The following is a 22,235-nucleotide window of genomic DNA, read 5'->3' as shown; positions in this document are numbered from 1 at the left end:
ATGGGAGGAGCAAGAAATGCCTCATTTAAGGCTGAAGAGAGGAGAGGCTGACGAGCCTTTAATGCAGCCTCTCGAGTTACATCCACATGGTTGTGGTCCTGGTGTGCATCCCCAGGAGGCAGCTCTCACTCTCTCTCTCCCAACCCCCTCTCTGATGCTTTAACACCCCATCTGGTTGACACGAGTCTGCTGACCATGCACTTGGATGTTGTGGCAAGGTCAAATTGCTGTCTGAGTTTCAGAATGCTTGCTCAGTTTTTATTTTTGTCTCTTTGTAACAGTTCTCAGACAAGTGCTGGGCTGTGGACCATTTTTTGAGTAGCACTAGTCTGGTGGGGTAACAGACAACAGGGTTGGTGGGATAGATGGCTAATGTCATAGTTGAAGTCTGAATTTGAATTTTGAGAGTTCCAGCATTTCTGGGTGATGACCAGAGTCAATGATGTTGCAGGTTAAGGGGCAAGGGAATTAAGGTCATAGGAGATGAAGTCCCATGGGTGTTTGGGAGGGTCCTCTCTGAGGACTGTTCCTTTTCCCCTTCACCATTCAGAACACACTGTATCTTCATGTAGACTCAGGCAGATAAAGCATATAATGAAGGGACTCTGCCCTGGTCCTTTCCAGCACAGGCCTTGCTGATTATGTATACTGTCTGCACATCATCTATAACATTGCATCAAGACTCATAAAGTATCTCAAAACAGATTCTGCCTTTCTTGCAGAGTGATTTCAGGATTTTGGGGGGTGGTGACAGGAAGGACAGAGCTCCCCTAAAATTCAGGCAGTGGTACTAGCTTCTATTGCTGGTACGACTGTGTCATACTGGACCCCAGGGCACTTGGGAGGTCCCAGGTTATGGGAGATCTGCTGTATGCTGCTAATTTGGGGCTAGGACTGCTTTTCTCCATGTTGGACCATCCTCCACCTTCCATGTGATTTCTGCCATTCTCCTTCAGTGAGTGGAGCTGGGGCGAGGCAGGGAAGGGGAGGGATTAATAGGAATAGCACACTGTGTTGGGCAGTGGGCAGGAGGCTGGGTGGGCAGGCAGGGGGCGGGATGAATGATGCCTAGCCAGGGCCCACTCAGTTTCTACTTTAGATAGTGGTGTTCCTGGGGAGATATCCTTTCCCTAATCCCAGTTTTAAAGCAAATGGACTACCTGCCCTTTCACCCTGATGCTGTGTAGAAGTCAAGGATGGGGCTGGCAGTGCCTGGCTGGACTTCTTTAGTCTCAGGGAAATGGGACAGTGGGAGATGGGGCGAAAGCTGGCACTGCTTGTGGACATGGCCCACAGGCCCCTGTGAATCTTGCTGTCCTGAGGTGGAGGGGGCAGTGCTTCTTAAAATATTAAATAGACTTTATTTCTTAGAACAGTTTTAGATGTATAGAAAAAGTAATCCCACATATTGTTCCACATCCAATTTCCCCTTTTATTAACATCTTACATTAGTATGGTCTATTTGCTGCAATTACATTATTATTAGCTAAAGTTCACAGTTTATTTATATTTCTTTGGTTTTTCCCTTTGTATCTTTCCTGTTTCAAAATCTAATTCCTGGATAACACGTTTCACTTAGTAATTTTGGCTCTTCTTGGCTGCAACAGTTTCTTGGGATTTCCTTGCTTTGATGACTTTGACAATTTTAAGGAGTACGGTCAGGTATTCTGTAGGATTTCCCTTTGTTGGCATTTGCCTGAGGTTTTTCTCATGATTAGACTGGGGTCATGGGTTTTGGGAAGACCACAGAGGTAATGTGCCCTTTTCATCCCATTATTTCAAGTGCACATAGTATCAACATGATTTTTCACTGTTGATACTGACCTTGATCACCTAGCTGAGGTAGTATTTGTCCAGTCACTAGATACAGCCTATGCTTAAGAAAATTTAGGCTCCCCTTTTGGCTCCAGAGCAAATAGTCTGACTACTCTGAAGCTGCCATGCTGCGAGGAAGCCCAAACTACTCCATGCAGAGAGATCACATAAAGAAGCCTAAAGGCTACTTGAAGAGAATGAGATGCTTGGCCAGCCCTCAACTGCTTTAGTGCTTCCCTCTCCTTCCAACACTGTTCCAGTTCTAGTTACTGTCTGACAATACAGGCCAGATAATACTGGTTCTGAATGATCCAGAACCATTCTGCAGTGACTTTTTAAATTTCTGGCTCATAGACACTTTGAGATAAAATAATTGTTGTTTTAAGTGACTATGTTATGGAATGATTTATTTCATAGCAATATTTTCCAGAATATAAAATGTATCTAAAGTCAATAATTAAAATAATGTGCTAATGGCACACAAATACATAGACTAATAGAACTAAAGAGAAAATCTAGACATGGACCCAAATATATACATAAAAAGTGATATTTCAAATCAGTGTGAAAAGTTGGTTTTTTTTTGACAAATAATGTTGTAACAACTGAGTAAACATCTGTAGAAAATAAAGTTGAACCTATACATTATTTATCAAGATAAACTCCAAGGGTTAAAGGGTTAAGGATTTAAAAATAAAAATAAATCTCACAAAAGAACTAGAAGAAAAGTTAGAATTATTTTCTAACTTTATATTGGGTGGACCTTTTCTTAGTAAAACTCAAAATTTGCAGACCTTAAAAGAAAATTATTGGATGGGCACAGTGGCTCATTCCTGTAAATCCTAACATTCTGGGAGGGTCACTTGAGGTCAGGAGTTTGAGACCAGCCTGAGCAAAGTGAGACCTTGTCTCTACTAAAAATAGAAAAACTAGCCCTCTTGGTGGCACATGCCTGTAGCCCCAGCTACTTGGAAGGGTGAGGCAGCAGGATTATTTGGATTGCTTGACCCCAGGAGTTTGAGGTTGCTGTGAGCTAAGCTGAGGCCATCGGGCTCTAGAGTGGGTGGCACAGCAAGACTCTGTCTCAAAACAAAACAAAATAAAACAAAACAAAAGAAAACATTAATCAAATTTACTACGCACACATAAAAAATATAAAAGGCAAAAATAAGAGACAAATGTCAAAAGTATTTGTAACTCATCATACAGATTAAAAATCAATAAATTAGGGCAGTGCTATGGCTCAGTGGGTAGGGTGCTGGCCCAATATACTGAGGATGGGGGATTCAAGCCCAGCCCTGTCCAAACTGCAACATAAAAATAGCCAGGCATTGTGGTAGGCGCCTGTGGTCCCAGCTACTCGGGAGGCTGAGGCGGGAGAATCGACTAAGCCCAGGAGTGAGATGCTGTCTCTACAAAAACAAAAAATAATAAATTAGAAATCAATAAAGCCTGATAAAATCCAATAGATAAATAGGCACAGATTATGAAAATGATAAAAATTAACATGTAATTTCATGATTATGAAAAGTTTATAAACAAGTACATACAAATGGCCCTGATGCTCAGCCTCACTCATTGTGAGAGTAATAAGACAAAATAAAATTCTTCCTATCATTCTCACCTATCAGTGTGGCAGAAATCCTGAAGTTTTATAACATCCTGTCTCGGTGAGGTTGTGGGGAAATAGGCATACTTCTATATAGTGCATGTTGATATAACTCCCATGGAAGGCAACTTGGAAATATCTGTCAGAATCATAAAACTATTTACCTTGATTCACAATTCCTTCCTTGGGAATTTATCCTGCAGATATGCATGCTCACATAGTACAAAAGGTCATGTTTATTCATTACAGCTTTATATGTAATGACAGAAGCTTAAGAGTAGCTCGTGTGTCAATCAACAGGGAACTGGTTATATAAATTTTAATGTAGCCATACCATAAAGTATTATACAGCTGTAAAAATAATGTAAGAAACTACATCTATCTCTTTCTTTTTAAAGAGACAGGGTCTCCCTTTGTTGCCTAAGCTGGTCTGAGATCCTTGGGCTCAAGTGATCCTCCTGCTTCAGCCTCCTAGAGTGCTGGGATTACAGGCATGAGCTACTATGGCCAGTTATATATTGATTTTTAAAAGATCTCTGAGACGCATTAATTAGTAAGTGACAAAAAAAACACCAAGGTGCAGAATAGTATATGTAGTATGTAAGTTTTTGCCAAAGTAAGGAAAAATTAAGAATGTATTTTCATACTGCTTGTGCAGGCTGATTATCCCCTATGCTTGGGACCATAGTGTATTAGATTTTTTTTTAATATTAGCATATATATAATGTGATATCTTGAGGATAAGACCCAAGTCTAAACATGAAATTTATTTGTACACATAGCCTGAAGGTAATTTTATATAATATTTTCAATAACATGTGACCTATCACATGAGGTCAGGTGTGAAATTTTCTGCTTTGAGGTATCATGTTGGCACTCTAAAAGTTGTATAGTTTGGGGCATCTCGGATTTCAATTTTTTTTTTGTGACAGAATCTCACTCTGTCACCCTGGGTAGAGTGCTATGGCATCATAGCTTACAGTAACCTCAAATTCTTGGGGTTAGGTTATCCCCTTGCCTCAGTCTCCCAGGTAGCTGGGACTACAGGTGCCCACCATAATGCCTAGCTAGTTTTTCTGTTTTTGGTAGAGATGGAGTATTGCTTTTGCTCTGGCTGGTCTCAAACTCCACAGCTTAGGCAATCCACCTGCCTTGGCTTCCCAGAGTGCTAGGATTATAGGTATGAGCTATAGCACTGACCAGACTTAAAATTTTTGCATTAGAGATGCTTAATATGTATTTGGATAAGTTGAAAATCTATTATAGTATTAAATTCTATTTTGAGAGAAGTGCTTCACTGGAAGCCAGTCAAAGCATTATTTTCTTGATTTTTCTTTCATTTTAGGGAATTAAAGTGGCATCATGGTGTGTGAGTGTGCGAGTGAGGGGTGGTCCGCCGCGCCGACGATGCCGCGGGGCCGCCCCCCCCCGAAGCCCAGGGACAGCAAGGAGCGTGGCAACTCCGATGGAGTTTTAACATTGAATGCGGAGAACTCTAATTATGCCTATCCAGCCCCAAACTTCCATAAATGTGAAATCTGTCTGCTGTCTTTTCCAAAAGAATCCCAGTTTCAACGCCATATGAGGAACCACGAGCGCAATGACAAGCCACATCGATGTGACCAGTGCCCCCAAACATTTAACGTTGAATTCAATCTGACACTTCATAAATGTACCCACAACGGGGAAGATCCTACCTGCCCTGTGTATAACAAGAAATTCTCCAGAGTGGCTAGTCTCAAAGCGCATATTATGCTACATGAGAAGGAAGAGATGCCCAATAGTGGGATTGCAGGATCAAATGGGAGGTCTAGTTTTGAGTTCTCTGGGGGTTCCCCTTACTGCCTTCCAGAAGGGTTGTATTATGTTTGCAGTCTACATCCACGCCAGCATCTGCAGCTTTGATATTTTGTGATGTGGGTCATTGTCACTGGGGTTAGGTGATGTGTCGGGGTGGTTTTGATTTGTATTTCTCTGATGATTGGAGATTATGAGCATTTTTCATATGTTTGTTAGCCACTTGTCTTCTTCACAGAAGGTTCTATTCATCTCTCTTGCCCATTTATGTAAGGGTTTGTGGGCTTTTTGTATATTGATTAATTTGAGTTCTCTGTAAATCCTAGTTATCAAGCTTTTGTCCGATTCGTAATGTGCAAATATCTTTTTCCATTCTGATGGTTGTCCATTTGCTTTGGTTGTTGTCTCCTTGACTGTACAGAGGCTATTTAGTTTAATTAGGTCCCATTTGTTTATTTTTGTTATTATTGCAATTGGCACTGATGCAGTGTTCATAAAGTCTTTACCCCTCTGATAACTTCGGGTGTTTTCCCCACATTTTCTTGGAGGATTTTTATTATTTCATTCCTTAGATTCGATTTTTTATCTATCTTAAATCAATTTTGCTGAGTGGAGAAAGGTGCGGGTCCAGTTTTTTAAATGTGGTTATCCAGTTCTTCCAGCACCATTTGTCGGATGGGGATTCTTTCCCCCAGTGTATGTTCTTGTGTGGTTTGTCAAAGATTAGGTGGCTGTGGGATGTTGGTTTCATCTCATGGCTTTCTATTTGGTTCTAAATGTCAGTGTCTCTATTTTTGTGCCAATGCCATGCTGTTTTGATCACGGTGGCCTTGCAGTGCAGCCTAAAGTCTGGTAGGCTAATGCCCCTGGCTTTGTTCTTGTTGCTAGGAACTGCCTTGGCTATATAGGTTTTTTTCCGGCTCCATACAAAAAGAAGAATTATTTTTTCCAAATCTTGAAAGTATGATGTTAGGCGAAACTTACTAAATGCAGAATACAAATGCCTCCATACAGTAACTAAGAAAATGCCATGAAGGCTACCTTGAACAGTTTGATGAGAATATTTCAGATTGTATATGAAACCTGCACATTGTACCCCTTGATTGCACTAATGTACACAGCTATGACTTAACAATAAAAAAAAAAAGTGGCATCATTGGTGGCCCCCTCAGCAGGGTGGGCCCTGTATTCTCCAAGCAACCTCATTTTTTTTTTTTTTTTGGAGAGAGAGAGAGAGTCTCACTTTGTGAGTCTCACTTTGCCCTGGGTAGAGTGCTATGGCATCATAGCTCACAGCAACTCAGACTCTTAGACTCAAGCAATCCTCTTGCCTTAGTCTCCCGAGTAGCTGGGACTACAGGAGCCTGCCACGGTGCCTGGCTAGTTTTAAGAGATGGGGTCTCGTTCTTGCTCAGACTGGTCTTGAACTTCTGAACGCACACAATCTACCTGCTTCAGCCTCCCTGTGACCCTTTTTTCAAGAGGGACAGAAAAACCTGACTGCCCAGGTTCTACCAGTCTAGTCTTTCTTAATAGGTGGTTCAAACTACAAAGCGATGTATATTTCTTACAACATTCATTTTGGTCTTGTTTGTGGCTTCTTAGACTGCCCTTAGGGTTTTAGACTACATGTAAACACACAAACACACACACATATATAAAAAAAATTTGACAGACTCTTGAAAATATCTATGAATTTGATTTAATTTTCTATGTAGATAAGACCCACAGTTTTCTTGCAGAAAAAGTGGTGCAATTAAGATCCCATTGAGTTGTATCAAAAAAGCTGGGGAAATTTAGGGCTGGCTCAATAGAGACTGTGTCAGGGGGAAGAAAATTAATTTCTCCAAGTTGCCCTCCAAATGTCCTCAGGGACATTCAAATTGAAGTTTCAGATTGGTCCTCTTCCAAATAACGGAGACTCCTACCTAGTAAACTTGCCATATTGAGGTAGACTACCTCAATTATTTTCCAAAATAAACAGTGTCGGGGTCCCATGTTTGCTTCTTGGATTTAAGTCAAACTATTATACTATGTAAACTATGTAAAGTCAGTATGTAAAGTTGAATGCTGCTTTGTTTTACTCAGTGATTTTAAAGGAAATGGATATTTTCAATTTTCCTCCCAAATTACATTCTTGTGTTCTCCTAAAGCATGCCCCTGTGTCTTGGCTCCTAGAATATTTTGAAAAGTATTTAAAATATTTCTTTGTTATGTGCAAACTCCAAACGCTGGCATCTTTGTATATTCCACAAGTGCCTTAACTTTCTCTACTGTTGGTTACAATTGCTTTTTGAAGAACCAAGTAAATTTTGCTCAAACAACAATATAAAGTGGTTTTGTTGTTGTTGAAATAAGCTACATATTAACCAGATTCCTAAGTTCTGTCTTTGCCTGAAATCGACTTTACTGAAAAATCATTCTTCATATTGATCAGCAAAGAAAGGAAAAATATCTTTTCCTGTCAAGTAAAGAAAAAGAAAGTAATTCTTTTAAGGTTTCTTTTTTTTAGGTTAATATAACAATGGTACTTTCACTTAACTTCAGCAGCAACTAACACCATCTTGTCAAAAACAATTTTTACTGTTTTCCAGGAAATAATTCTGTCGTGAGAGGAAGTTTAATAGCAAATGTTTTTGGAACTTCAGGCTGAGGCTGTGTCCCTGAAGTTAACGAGTGTGTGTGTGTGTGTGTGTGTGCCGTGTTTTCACTCTGGTCTGAAAAGATGTGCCAGGTGTTTGTGACAAGCTGTGGTAAGGACAGTGGATTACTTGGAATCCATTGTGTTCTTTTCCTTGTTGGAAAAAGAAAGCTTCTGAAAACAAGCCCTTATTTAAAGGAAGCCCCAGTTAATTCAACAAAGCTTTGAATGAAACTTTTATACAAACTGCTTGACAAAGGCCATTTGGCCCCGTGGAGTCCTGTGAGGTCAGAAGCTGAAATCAATGCCCCACACAGGGTTCAGACAGTTTGAAATTCAGGACTTATTAAAGAATAACAAACTTTTACTTATCTTGGTTAGAATGACATTTACTCAGCAATACAAGACTCAGCTTGCTTTGCTAGAACATCAATAAACCTTAATTACAATGGCTGACAGATGTTAGACATTCACAGGTACCAGGAAAAGGTGTTGGCTATACTTCATGGACTCCCCACCTCTTGAGATATGTTTCATAATTATTGTCCCCCTTCTGCAGGTAAGGAAACTGATGCATCCTCAGGTTAATTAAGAGGTGGAGCTCAGCCTTGACCCCACACAGTCTGAGAGTTTAACTGTGCACCGGCTGGTTAGATTATATTACCTAGATAGGAAGCAGGTTAAAAGTCTGCAGCATTCACAGGAGGTTGCTACTGTCCGCATGTGTCATCCCTCAAACTCTTTTTTTTTTTTGTAGAGACAGAGTTTCACTTTATTGCCCTCAGTAGAGTGCCGTGGCGTCACACAGCTCACAGCAACCTCCAACTCCTGGGCTTAGGCGATTCTCCTGCCTCAGCCTCCTGAGCAGCTGGGACTACAGGCACCCGCCACAACGCCCGGCTATTTTTTTGTTGCAGTTTGGCCGGGGCTGGGTTTGAACCTGCCACCCTCGGTATATGGGGCCGGCGCCCTGCTCACTGAGTCACAGGCGCCGCCCCTCCATCCCTCAAACTCTTAAAAATGACTTAAGGAGGGCGGCGCCTGTGGCTCAGTGAGTAGGGCGCCAGCCCCATATGCCGAGGGTGGCGGGTTCAAACCCAGCCCCGGCCAAACTGCAACAAAAAAATAGCCGGGCGTTGTGGCAGGCGCCTGTAGTCCCAGCTACTTGGGAGGCTGAGGCAAGAGAATCGCGTAAGCCCAAGAGTTAGATGTTGCTGTGAGCTGTGTGACGCCACGGCACTCTACCCGAGGGCGGTACAGTGAGAATCTGTCTCTACAAAAAAAAAAAAAAAAAAAAAAATGACTTAAGGAAATCAATCCTTGCCTACTCAGAAAGCATTAGAGATTTTATTCTGAACAAACAGCTCTGTGTTGTGTTAAGATGGAGTGGGGCCTTTGGAAAGGCAGGGGTAGACGAGAGAGATAGGGAGAATTTTAAGGGCCTCTTTTCTTAAGTTATCCCAGGTCCTTGTTTATCCGAAATCACCAAAATCCTAGAATCAATAGCTCGCTCAATAGCACCAAATACAAGTGACTCATTGTCCTTTTGCCTCAAACAGCAGCAACCTGCTTAACATACAAAACATATTTTATGGGAAAGCTGCCACCATAGGCCATGGCCACATACTCCTCCCAGAAGTCAGTGGGAGCTCGGCTCCTGGTTGTTCAGTCTTGCTTCAAATAACCCAAATATAGCACAAGACTATGGGGAAAGGGCCAAGGAAGGGGGAGGGAGGGGGGAGGTTTTGGTGGAGGGAGGGTAATAGGTGGGGCCACATCTACAGTGCATCTTAGAATGGGTACAGGCGAAACTTAGTAAATGTAGAATATGAATGCCTACATACAATAACTAAGAAAATGCCATGAAGGCTACGTTGAACAGTTTGATGAGAATATTTCAGATTGTATATGAAACCCGCACATTGTACCCCTTGAATGCACTAATGTACACAGCTATGACTTAACAATAAAAATAAATAAATTTAATAAAAAAAAAAATGCTGGTTTGAGGATGAGTGGGAGGGATAGATAACACTTGCATGTTAGGCTGGCTCCTTATTTACTTTACTTTTTTTTTTTTTTGAGGTAGTTTCACTATGTCACTCTGAGTAGAGTGCTGTGGCGTCACAGCTTATAGCAAACTCCAACACTTGGGCTTAAGTGATTCTCTTGCCTCAGCCTCCCAAGTAGCTGGGACTACTGGCGCCCACCACAACGCCAGGCTATTTTTTTTGTTGCAGTTGTCATTGTTGTTTAGCAGGCCCAGGCTTGGTTCAAACCTGCCAGCCCCAGTGTATGTGGCTGGCGCCCTACCCACTGAGGTATGGGCACCATGGCCTTACTTACTTTTCTTATTTACTTTGTGGTGACACAGTGATGTTAAGGAAAGCTTTGAAGGTGGCATCCCAACTCCACCCTCTTCTTAACCTTTTACCCAGAAGGCATATTGGCGTTTTGCCAGCTCCACCCCTGCCCCCACTTGGAGGAAGGGACACTTATTCTGACTGAGTTCTGTGCCATTGCAACAACACCCTGGCTTGGGCTTCCCTCTAGGCTTAAGTGGTGTCTGCCACCAGTGAATTTCTACATGGAAACTGTTCCCACAGGGTCTCAGGTGGGCACCAACTTTCCAACTCCTCCCCTTCTAACAGGGCCTCTGCAGGAAAGCAAGAATATAGCAGAGATGACCCTTCATATTAGTGGGGCCCAGAGAGGCAGTGTGGTGGGGCAGCTCTCTAGATGGTCTCTTACTTCTGGCCACTTGTATGGATGTGACATCCTCAGGAGAGGGTGTGCTAGTCCCTGCCAAGGCTGCCAAGCTTCGTTTCTCCTAGACCTGGCTACTCAGGGGTAAATGATCACAGGGGACACATAGACTGCTACATCTGTGCACTGTGCATGTGTGATGTTTAATTACCTTCGAATATCAGATGTGGCCTGGTGGAGCTGGTGCCTTGGGAAGAAATTGTCTCATGAACCTGGAAGTTGGATCTGATGTGGCAATTTGATGAGTGATTATACTGGAGTTTCAGGGTGGTGCGGTTGGTGCCTAAGAGGCTTGGTAAGCTCTCCCTGAGGGCTTCGTGGAACACTGTGGCCCTGGATAGTCTTGTCTTCCTTGGGAAGGTTAGGAAATAGTTCCCTAGTCTCAGGCTTCCTGGGAAGCTCCACTGAGGATATATCTTTGAGCTTATCCCTGTGAACTGTGACTTCTTAGGGATAACTGGGTCACAGGACTCTTTTTCACCAAGCTTCAAGTCCAGTCCTTTGTGGGTCTGTAGAGTTGCTTTGAATGTCAGAGCACTTCCGGGAGGTCAGTGATGGCAGACCAAGAGTGGGGGGCTCCTGGATAGATGGAGGCTGAACAAAAGAGGAAGAGTGTGGCATCCCTCTAAGGATACTCCTAAGTCCCCAGGAGGTGTTGACTCCTATCTGGGAAGCTGGAAGTGCCTGGGAGCATGGGAAATGGGAAGCCTCCCTCCAGAGTCTAAAGGCCTAGATTCTAAGGCTTGTAAAGAGAAGGTGCCCTTTATCTATTCACAAGGGTTGTTTGTAACAGAGCAGAGTGGAAAAGGTCAACACTGGTTCTTAACCTAGTGTGGGCAAGTGAGCCCCTGGAGCTCTCACTATTGATCCAGCAACAAGTTTTTCTTGAGCATCTATCAGTGCACAAGCACATTTGTGATTGGTGGCTGGTGACAAACCATCTACCTGCTCTCCTCAGCTTCTCAAAGGTGCTCTGCAGCTACCCAAGGCTGAGGCCCAGGCTGGAAGTCTTGTCTGCTGCAGGCAGGGTGGGGTCTGGTGGGGACAGGGCACCCCAGCTTATTGCTTGTTCAGCTTCCGTTCCCTGGTCTTCTGGTAGCAGCGTCCTGAGTTTCCTTTGGGAAATATAATGCCATCTTTGAAAGGAAGTGATTGGTATCTGTCACTCTGAAGGAGCGTGAGGAATGGAACACCTTGATGGTCAGTTGTACTCATAGGAGTAGAGGGAAGTGGCTGGGATGTTGGTAACTGGAAAGGTGCTGAACTTGGGGTCGGAAGCACAGGTTTGAATCTTAGATCTGTTGCTCAATTATAGAGCTCTTAGAAGTTAACCCTTACACCTTGGATTTAGAAGGTTGAGTTAATCATATGCTTCAGATAAGAGTAAGACCATCTTTGGTCTGTAGCCCCTGCCTCAAGGGTCACTCGTTGGTTCAAATCCTGGGACTTGTCTTTATCAAGAACTGCATCCCTGACCCACGAATGGACCAACAAATTGTGGTACATGTATACCATGGAATATTATGCAGCCTTAAAGAAAGATGGAGACTTTACCTCTTTCATGCTTACATGGATGGAGCTGGAACATATTCTTCTTAGCAAAGTATCTCAGGAGTGGAAGAAAAAGTATCCAATGTACTCAGCTCTACTATGAAGCTAAATTATAGCTTTCACATGAAGGCTATAACTCAACTATAGCACAAGACTATGGGGAAAGAGCCAAGGAAGGGGAAGGGAGGGGGGAGGTTTTGGTGGAGGAAGGGTAATAGGTGGGGCCACATCTACGGTGCATCTTAGAATGGGTACAGGTGAAACTTACTAAATGCAGAATACAAATGCCTACATACAGTAACTAAGAAAATGCCATGAAGGCTACGTCGAACAGTTTGGTGAGAATATTTCAAATTGTATATGAAACCCGCACATTGTACCCCTTGATTGCACTAATGTACACAGCTACGATTTAACAATAAAAATAAATTAATTAAAAAAAAAGAACTGCATCCCTAAGGGAACATCAATTTCCACGTGCAGACATCAGCCCACCACCTTCTATTTTCTCCACTCCCTTGCTAGTACACCAGCAATCCATCCTAAAATCCATGGATCCTATCACTTTTTCCATGTTCTCCATTTCCTTCTTTGCTCTGATGGATTCCATGTTCTTCATTACAGTCTCACCTGGGTTACCTGGCCCCTCTTTCACTTGATCCCATTTGCTGGGCAGATCCCCAACCCTGCACTTGAAGCTGCTGGAAGAGGAAAGGATGCAGACTTCTCACTGACCATGTCTATCTCCCTCAAGGGGGACGGGTGCTGACTGGCAATCCATGTTCTCTCTCATGCTCTGACATGGAGAATTCACACTTCTCCTTTCTTCCAGCCTTGGAGAGCCTTCCTGCTCTCACTTTCAGCTGAGGACACTGCTGCTTATTTCTCTGGAAAAACAGAAGCCTGCAGAAGAGCACTTCCTAAGGTCCTCACCTAAGGCATTTACCTACATAGGCCACCTTCCCCTGTGAGTTGAGGGTTTCTTCTGTTCCTGTAGTGGCCAGGCCTCCCTGTACACTTGACCCTGCCCTCTGGATTCCTCAAGGCCTTTGCACTTGAGTTGTTCCTTCTCTCTTCCTTCCGCATCCTCAATTTCCAGTCTCCTCTGGCTTTTGTTTAGCACACCTACAGTCTCACAGCTCCTAGCCTGGACCCTCTCTCCAGTGTCTGCCCCATTCCTCTGCTCCTTTTATAGCAAAATTCCTTGGAGGAGTGGGTTCCATTTCCTCTGCTCCCACACATATTGCAATGCTCCAATTGGGCATTTGTCCCCAACATGCTGTTTTGTCTCTTGAAACTACTCTTGTCCAAGTCTCCAGTGACTTTCACTTTGCCAGTTTGCCCAAATCTTCGTTGACTTGCCTGCAGCATTTGACTAAACAGCTAATCAAGCCCTTGCCCTTGAATGCTTTCCTCTCTGGCCAGGACACTCTCTCAGTTTTTGCCTCCTGCCCTGTGGGCCTCTCCTCACTCTCCTTTCCTGTTTTCCTTGGTACCTTCACCTCTACTCCTGGCATATTCTGGGGCTCTGCTTCTCTTTCTGCATTCCTCCTTGGGGATCTCACCCAGATGCCTGGATTTAAAAATCAACTGTATTTTTCTGGTTCCCAAATGTGTTTTCCTAACCCCCACCTCCCACTGCTCCCAGGCTGGTTTACCCACTGCCTGCACAGTGCACTGCTTGGATGTCTCACAGTGTCTAACATGTCCCAAAAAGAGCTCCAAGGCCCCTCCAGAGTCTCCCCACTTCACTAAATGTCAGGTCTCATCTTCCTGTTGCTCAGACCAAGACATTGGAATTACTCCTGATTTGCTGTCTTATTCTCAAACCCCATATCTCATCAGCAAATTGTGTCAGCTTCACCTTCACAATTTATCTGGAATCTGAGCACTTCTCCCCACCTCCTGACTTCCCTGATGCTCCTGTGTCCTTTGCCCTGGATGACTGTGACACCTCCTGCCTGGCCTTCCAGCTTCTACCCTGGCCTCTACTAGTTCATTCCTCACATTGCAGACACAGAAGTTCCTTTAAAATGTGAAGATCAGTCCTTTGGCCAAACAACCATGGCTTCCCTTTTCAGGCAAAGACCTGCAGGTGGCTCCTGACTTACCTCTTAGTGCAGCTCTTTGCACTGTCCACTGCCTCTCTGAAATCCATCAGCTGCCTCCCTGCTATTGCCTAGCAATCCAGCCATGCTTCTTCCTCTCAGTGTTTGTCCTGGCTGTTCCCTTTGCCTGCCAAGCTCTTCTCCCAGATATTGGCACAATCAACCATCTTACCCTTACCTAGATCTCAGCTCCCATGTGCCTTCTTTGTGAGTCCCTTCTTCTTCTGGCTATTTAAAGTAGCAGTCACCTCTCATCCTCACATGAAACTATCATGAAGCTATTTTACTTTCTTCATAGCAATACCATTCTCTGAAATAATCCTATTCATTTCCATACTAGTGTGTTATTTATCTTCTTCCCCACCAGAACAAAAGCTTTATGGTGGTGCAAACTCTGCCCTCAGTACCGTTAGTTAGTGCAGACAGAGCCTACCACTTGGTCACCAGGGCTGGCATGCAAGGTTGTAAATGTTGTTCACTGCATCAGAGCTCCTGGCTGAGGGGCTGGAAGGTGCGGGTAATGCAGTCTGCTCTCAGCTCTCCTTGCTATGAGGGCACACAGCAGGTTGCCGTTTGCTATTTTGTAATGTGCGCCATATGGGCTGGCTGTGGCTCTGTGGTGGGCATTCAAAAAATGTTCATTGAATAAATGACTAAATGATGGATGTGCAGAGACTTCGCTTACTGTCTTCCATAGGATTTCATGCCAGTTACTTTCTCATTTTCTTTGTGTGTTAATGGGACAATTAACATCTATCTCATAGCATGGTTATAAGGATTAAATAGTTCATTATAAAGCTGGCACAAGGCCAGGCATGGTGGTACAGGGCCAGGTGTGGTGGCTCACGTCTGTAATCCTGGCATTCTGGGAGGCTGAGGTGGGTGGATTGCCTGAGCTCAGGAGTTAAGGACTAGCCCGAACAAGACTGAGACCCTGTGTCTACTAAAAATAGAAAAACTAGCCAAGAGTCATGACAGGCACCTATAGCCCCAGCTATTCAGGAGGCTGAGGATCACTTGAACCCAAGAGTTTGAGGTTGTTGTGAGTTATAATGCTATGGCACTGTACCCAGAATGATAGAGTGAGACTCTGTCTCAGAAAAAAAACAAAACAAAACAAACAAAAAAAAAACTGTTACAAATATCATTTCATTTATATGAAATATTCAGAATAGGCAAATTCATAAACACAGAAAGCAGATTAGTGGTTGCCAGAGTCCGTGGGGAGAGGGAAATGGGGAATGATTGCTTAATGGGTCAGGGGTATCCTTTTGGTATGATGAAAATGTTTTAGAACTAGAGTGATGGTTGTACAACATTATGAATGCACTAACTACCACTGAAAGGTGTCCTTAAAAATGGATAAAACGATGAATTGCATGCTCTGTGAATTGGGTTACAGTACATGAGTTCCTCGATTTAACCAAATCTGGCACAGTGCCTGGGGTATGGTAGGTGTTCAGTGAGTATCAGTTGAATCTGGTGATTTTGTTGCTTCAGAAATAAAGTAAAAGGGCGGTGCCTGTGGCTCAGTGGGCAGGACACGGCCCCATATACCGAGGGTGGCGGGTTTGAACCCGGCCCCAGCTAAACTGCAACAAAAAATAGCCGGGTGCTGTGGCGGGCGCCTGCAGTCCCAGGTACTCGGGAGGCTGAGGCAAGAGATTCGCCTAAGCCCAGGAGTTGGAGGTTGCTGTGAGCTGTGACGTCATAGTACTCTACTGAAGGTGACAAAGTGAGACTCTGTCTCTAAAAAAAAAAAAAAAGAAAGAAAGAAAATAAATAAAGTAAAACCCCATTGCCTCATTGCCTCTTCCAGGATAATATTTACCTTCATCTCATTCATTTATTTCAGAAGTATTTATTGTTATTATTTTTAGTTATTGGAGATATGACGGGAACAAGACAGTCGCTGACCCCTCCCCTAGTATTTACAGGCCGGTAGGAGAAGTTCTAAAGATAAAGCGCAGTGCTATGCAGTCAGGGAATGGGGACAAAGGCATGGCGGAGGGCAGCTCTCCTCACCCAGACCCGGGAGCACCAGGGAAGGCTGGTCTAGGACCGAGAGGCGCCTCAGCAGGGCCTGAGAGAGGCGCAGGACTGGGAGGCAGAGGGTCCTGAGGAAGAGTAAGAGGGAAGGCAGGGGTCCCAGGAAAGGGGGAGCAGAGCCCGCAAAGCCTGGGAAGCCAGGGAATAGAAGGGAAAACAGTGTGGTGTGGCTGGAGCAGAGTGTGAGGGTTCAGCCCAGCCAATGTTGGAGAGGTGGAAGAGGCATTGGCGGTGAGCTGTCAGGCTCCATGCTAAGATATTCCAGAGGCCAAGCGTGAATCCACTTCCACTTTCCCATGCCCCACCTGCGACCTCTCTCCGCAGCCCTTGCTCCAGCTGTGCCCTGTAGGTCTCTGTGCACCTCAGGATTAAGCGCTGCAGTCCTCCCTCCGTTAGGGTTTACTGAGCGCCCACCCTGGGTCAGGTGCCGTGCAGGAGCCCAGCGGTTGTCCAAGACTGGCCCCACCGCGGGAGAGCTTCTGAGTCGCAGCACCGGGAGAAATGATCACAAGGTACCCAGGGAAATGCTGCGGTAGGGGGTGCTCTGGGCGTGGAAGGGGCGGGGCTTCGGGGTAGAAGGAGGCGGTGAGGAAGGTGACGCTTGAACTGGGTGCTGAAGGTCAAAGAGGCTCCAGGCCCAGGACTGAGGCAACAAGGAGTCAGTGGCAGCTCCCACCAGTCAGGGCGCTCCTCAGGAAAGCCCAGAACCTGGCTGATGGGGCTACTGGATTCTGGAGATCCAGACAAACACACACGTGCATACACGTAAGTTTGCAGGCAAATTCCGAGTGTCCTTAGTCCCTCTGGCTTTGCCGGGGGAGAATGCACCCCACTTCCCTCTGGTTCCAGCTCCCATTTCAACTCTGGACTTCGTACCTGTCACCGGAAATTCACTTGTTTACTGGGGCCACTAGCCCGAGCAGCTGTCTGCTGAGGTGTCTGCCCCTTCTAGGGTCCCTTTCCTGTGTCCTAGCTGTGGCACCCCCAGCTCTGGGAGTGGGGGTGAGGCGTACACTCATAAAGTTCCTGGCAACGGCTTGGGAAGATGTAGCAAGAGTCCTCTCGGTGGGACAGGCTGCTGATCGATGCCCCGCCCCTCCCCACCTGCACTCGGCCCCGCCCACCCGCTGCCACCCCTGGTGAGTCAATTGGCGGCTCGGGCCCGCCCACCAGTCCAGGTTCTGTCGGCCCCAACCGGAAGCTTACTCCACGGACTGTGCACTGTTCCTGAAGGTGGGAGCGGAGTGGGAAGACATGGGGGTGGAGGGTGGAGGGGCTGTGAGGGACTACCCAGCCTCTGCAAGATCTCCAGGGGCTCGGGGTGGCAGGAACTGGCTACAGACCAGAGCCGGGTATTTGTGCTGAGCAGGTGCATGTGCTTCCTTAGTGGAGGAAGTGTGACCTGAGGGGTGCGGTGACGTAGGTGTGTGTACTGGGGACGGGCGTATTGGTGTGGACTGTGAGTTTAGAGGCCTTTTGGGGAGTGTATCTATGCCCTTGGAAGGTTATGATATGTGTATGTTTGTGTGTCTCCTTGGGAAGAATTCACAGGGATAGGGCAGGGAGGAAAGGAATGAGAGTGAAATCTTGGAAACATCAAATTGAAATCAGTTCATTCCAATTTAACAAACTGTCATTTGTTGAGGACTTAGGGCCTAGGGTGAGGCCCACAGTAGGTTAATGAATGAATGAGTAGTTTACCTCTCCTTCCAAGGGTGTGTCCCCACCTCACTTTCACACCCCCTCCTTCATCTCACAAATGTGGTTCTGAGCTGCTGAGTCCCAGCTCTGGGCAGCACCAGGGCACATTTTATCAGCTAGTCCTTGCCCTCCCGGAGCTGCTTGCCTGGCAATGGCCAGTTCTGACTGGTGGTTGACCGGGTAGGACAGTGATGGGGTCATCAGGGAGACCCTGGGACAATCTTCACAAGCAAGTATGGTTTGATTTGGACTTGATGGATGGGGTCAAGAACAGTGAGGTGGGGAGTGGCCAGGAAGCAAGAGGGTGTTGAGTCTGGAGGGGTGTGTGAGGGTGTTGAGTCTGGAGGGGTGTGGGGAGGAAGCTGTGGAGAAGGGGGAGGGGTTTGGCTTGAGGGCCACCTGCTGGCTTGCAGGGCTTGAAAGACTCACTGAGAAGTCTGCAAGCAGTGCTGAGGGCGGGGGGAACTCTTGAAGGAGTTTTAATCAGGCAAGTGATAGGGCCAGACTTGGCTTTTGGCCCATCACTCTGGGAAACGGCTTAGAGGTGGGTAGAGACCAGTGGGGGATTCTGGTTAAAGTTCAGGTCCAAGGTAGAGGTGGATTGGACTCAGCAGTGGCAGTAGGTAGGGAGGAGGGGCAGAGTCATTCCAAAGATATTTACAGGAAGAACTGATGGGGCTTGACACCAGGTTGGAGGTGAGGAGGGGGAGGGTGTTGTTAAGGTATGGACATCAAGCATTATGGCAGAGTACTGCCCTCAACTAGGTGCTTCTCTCCTTGGCACTTCTCTAGCCTGGCTACTCTGCTGCCAGGGACTCCCTGGAGTTGGGTGCTCCTCCTGCAGACACTCACCAGCCCTATCTGCTGCTCCTCCAGGTATGACCTTACCATTGCCGCTCTTCCTCTAGATCAGTGTTTTTCAACCATTTTTATCTCACGGCACACCTGAACCTATAGTTTAACTTCGGCAACACATGAGTTATGTTGGTCAAAAAAAAAAAAAAGTAAAAGACTATACTTTGCTTTGAACGTCTTTCAAAAACAGTTTAATTAATGATCTTTAAAAATTTTCGGGCGGCACCTGTGGCTCAAAGTGGTAGGGTGCCGATCCCATATGCCGAAGGTGGCAGGTTCAAACCCAGCCCTGGCCAAAACCCACAAAATAAAAAAAAAAAAAATGTTAAAAATTTTCATGGCACACCAGTGCACTACAGCACACTGGTTGAAAATCACTGCTTTAAAAAACAAACAAAAAAAAAAGGAAATCACTGCTTTAGATACTCCCAAGTGCGCCTCCCCCAGACACACCTCTGATTCAGGTGCTTCTTCTCCTGCTGTTCCCAAGTCTAGATGGTCTTCCTTCCGCTACTCCCCTTATCCAGGTGTTTTAGGTGTCTGGGCCCTGGGTGAGTCCCATCTAGTAATTTCCTGGCTCAGGTGATCCTTGTGTGGACCCTCCTGGCTCGAGCTTCCCTCTGGGAACAGATTGTGGACATCCTGGGAGTAGAGGTGGATGGACAGGGGTTTTTGCTTGAAGGGCTAAGGGGTGGAGAGGAACAGAAGGGCCCCTGTCCTGGGTGGGGACTTGCTTGTGTGGTCTTCCACATGGTCTGCCCCATGAGTGGTCCTCACTGTGGCTGGGTCCCTCTGTTGTCTGACCTTCAGGAGCCGGAGATACCTCTGCCCCATCTGTCCTCCACTTGCTAAGCGGTGTAGTTGACTTGTCTCCAGGGGATTTGGCTGAGTTTGTTCACCATTCTTGGCCTTAGAGCCTTCATCTACAAAGTGGGGGTAATGCTTATACCCATGTTACAGGGTTTTGTGAGTCTGATACCTGAATCATGAGGAGTGCTCAGTTAAGTTCTAGAATTTATTTATTTGGGTAGTATCTTATAGACCTGGACTGTACAACTATCCCCTACTAATAGCCAATTTCTATAGGTTTGTCTTGTTTCTTCTTTGTGGACAACTGGCTTGGCCAGCTGTTCTGTCCCAAGTTTGTGCAGCACTAACATGGCTGTGTGACCTGGATTGTGTACCCTGTGGCCATCCTTGAAATCTTCATGTATGTGTATTTTCCAGGACTGGTATCTAGGGGGTTTCCTTGGAGCCTGGGCTCTTTCTAGCCAAGGCCAAGTTTCACCAGTGTCATCAAGCCCCTCCATGAATGGGACAAACCAAAGTGAGTGACTGTGGCGGGGATCAGGGTGGTGACTGGGGTAGGTTACCCTTAGATGCTGGGCTTGAGGGGAAGGATCCTTCCTTCACTCCTCTGGGTGTCCCCAGAGAGCCCCAATTGGAGGTCCACACATAATGCTGTTTCTTTCTCTACAGCCATTGTGGGGCCCTCGGAGCTCCCCACGGCATCAGCCATAGTCCCTGGACCAGGCACTGGGGCCCGGGCATGGCCAGTGCTGGTAGGTGTTGTGCTGGGGGCTGTGGTCCTCTCTTTCCTTATCGCACTTGCTGCCAAATGCCACCTCTGCCGCCGATACTATGCCAGCTATAGGCACCGCCCACTGCCTGAGACAGGGAGGGGGAACCATCCAGAGTTGGTTGAAGATGAGGATGATGGCTTCATCGAGGACAATTACATTCAGCCTGGAGCTGGCGAGCTGGGGACAGAGGGTAGCAGGGACCACTTCTCCTTCTGAGCCCCAATTTTTGGGCACTGCCCCCTTCCTCCATGAGTGATAGCTAAGAACAGAGGCTACTATGTGGCCTTTGAGAGGCCTTGACCCTCAGGAACAGAGGCAGTGAGGGCTTAAAGTTTGACCAAGGGAAGATCATTCTCCCTTCTCTGATATTAGCCACCAAAGTGACAATGACCCCTCTCTTGCTGTGTAACTCTCAATGGCTCCTGTTGTTTTCAGAATAAAGCCTAACAAATACTTAGCTTGAGTATGGGAAAAGACCTCCTCTGATTCACTTCTGGGACTCTTGATCTCCTTTCTTGCCACTCCCTATGTAACTAAATGTTTGCTATCCCCATGCCCCACCCCATGCAGTTTTTCCATGCCCTTCTGCTTGGTAATCCTCTGCCTAAATCCTCTACGATAGTGATGAAAACTGTAGTCAGTAGGTTCCATGTGGCCTACCTACCCGCCAGCATTTCAAATGTGCCCAGATAACATGTGAGCTGGTGAAAAACAGCGCTAAGCCTCTTAATAACATTTTTCCTATCAATAAAGTAGATATTCTGGTTATAATATATTATGTTTTTCACAGGGATTAATAAATGTCATTTTGAATGAAAAATCATAGCCCATTTTTATTTTTCCTGAACTAGTACTTAAGACTCATAGCTGGAAGACACTGCTCAGACACCTTCTTCTCCAGGACTCCTTCCATGAGCTTGCCCTCTACTGGAGCCCTTTGAGTGTATCTGACACTGTTCTGGACATGCTTTTATTTTAATCTTTATCACAATTTTCACTTATCCCTAATTACCTCTGTCCCCATAGCCAGACTGTGATCAATCTGAGGCTCCAGGCTGTTCTGTATCCTCAGATTATCACCCAAGGCAGATGTTAAATAAATACGTTGAATTCCTGTGAGTTGAGGAGTAAATGGGTGGAAAGTGAGGAGGTGGAGTCCAGCGTGGACAACTTCACCAAGAATCTTGATGAAGAGGAGGGTAGGGTCATAGCTGCTGGTGGGGAAATTGAGTAAGGGAGGTAGTTTTAAGATGGGAGACCCTCGATTTAAGCTGCTTTTAGTTCAAGCAACAGAAAGAGTTTGGGGAAGAATCCTAGCTGTTGCTGGCTAGAATCAAAAGGCTGGCTGACTTGGGAGGGCAGAAAGCAGTTGGCTCCAGCAGCCAGAGGCATTGTAACCTCTAACACTCTCTCGCTTAGTGGCATAGGACTCCCAAACTCTCCATTCCAAGCTTCCAGTACTCAAGGAAGAGAATCTGTTTGGCTTGATTTGGGTCAAGTATCCACCACTGGTTCAATCAGCCATGAGTGGGGTCGAGGGACCTGCATCACATCCTTGGTTTGGGGAGCCAACTCATTTGTTCCAGGCCATTCCAGATGAGTAGTCCTCATGAGCCAGGCGGCCACCCCCACATGGATTCTCCCATGAGCCAGCAAAGAAGCAGTGCATGTGGCTGGTGTGAGGTGCTTAGAATGAGGCATGGGGTGAAGAGGTGCCCATGGCAGTGAGGGAGCAGGAGTGGACTGGATGGGTCAGGGCC

At 45.9% G+C, this 22,235-nt stretch overlaps 1 protein-coding gene across 3 annotated transcripts; it reads left to right on the top strand.

Moving 5' to 3' along the window:
• The first annotated feature begins 16,978 nt into the window (after nt 1-16,978).
• On the top strand, nt 16,979-21,473 carry C22H1orf210 (chromosome 22 C1orf210 homolog). Of its 3 annotated transcripts, XM_053575851.1 has the most exons (5): nt 16,979-17,101; nt 17,310-17,475; nt 18,830-18,913; nt 20,120-20,219; nt 20,372-21,473. In XM_053575851.1, the coding sequence occupies exons 2-5, from the start codon at nt 17,422-17,424 to the stop codon at nt 20,689-20,691; spliced, it is 558 nt and encodes a 185-aa protein (XP_053431826.1). In that variant the 5' UTR covers nt 16,979-17,101; nt 17,310-17,421; the 3' UTR covers nt 20,692-21,473. The 3 variants fall into 3 exon arrangements, with proteins under 3 accessions (XP_053431826.1, XP_053431825.1, XP_053431827.1); XM_053575850.1 differs by having other exon boundaries at nt 16,987-17,475; XM_053575852.1 differs by lacking the exons at nt 16,979-17,101; nt 17,310-17,475 and adding an exon at nt 17,611-17,759.
• The last annotated feature ends 762 nt before the right edge of the window (nt 21,474-22,235 follow it).

This window comes from Nycticebus coucang, chromosome 22 (genome assembly GCF_027406575.1).
Source record: "Nycticebus coucang isolate mNycCou1 chromosome 22, mNycCou1.pri, whole genome shotgun sequence".
Classification (NCBI taxonomy): domain Eukaryota; kingdom Metazoa; phylum Chordata; class Mammalia; order Primates; family Lorisidae; genus Nycticebus; species Nycticebus coucang.
Note: the sequence above shows the minus strand (reverse complement) of the source record. Positions and strands in the feature narration are given on the sequence as shown.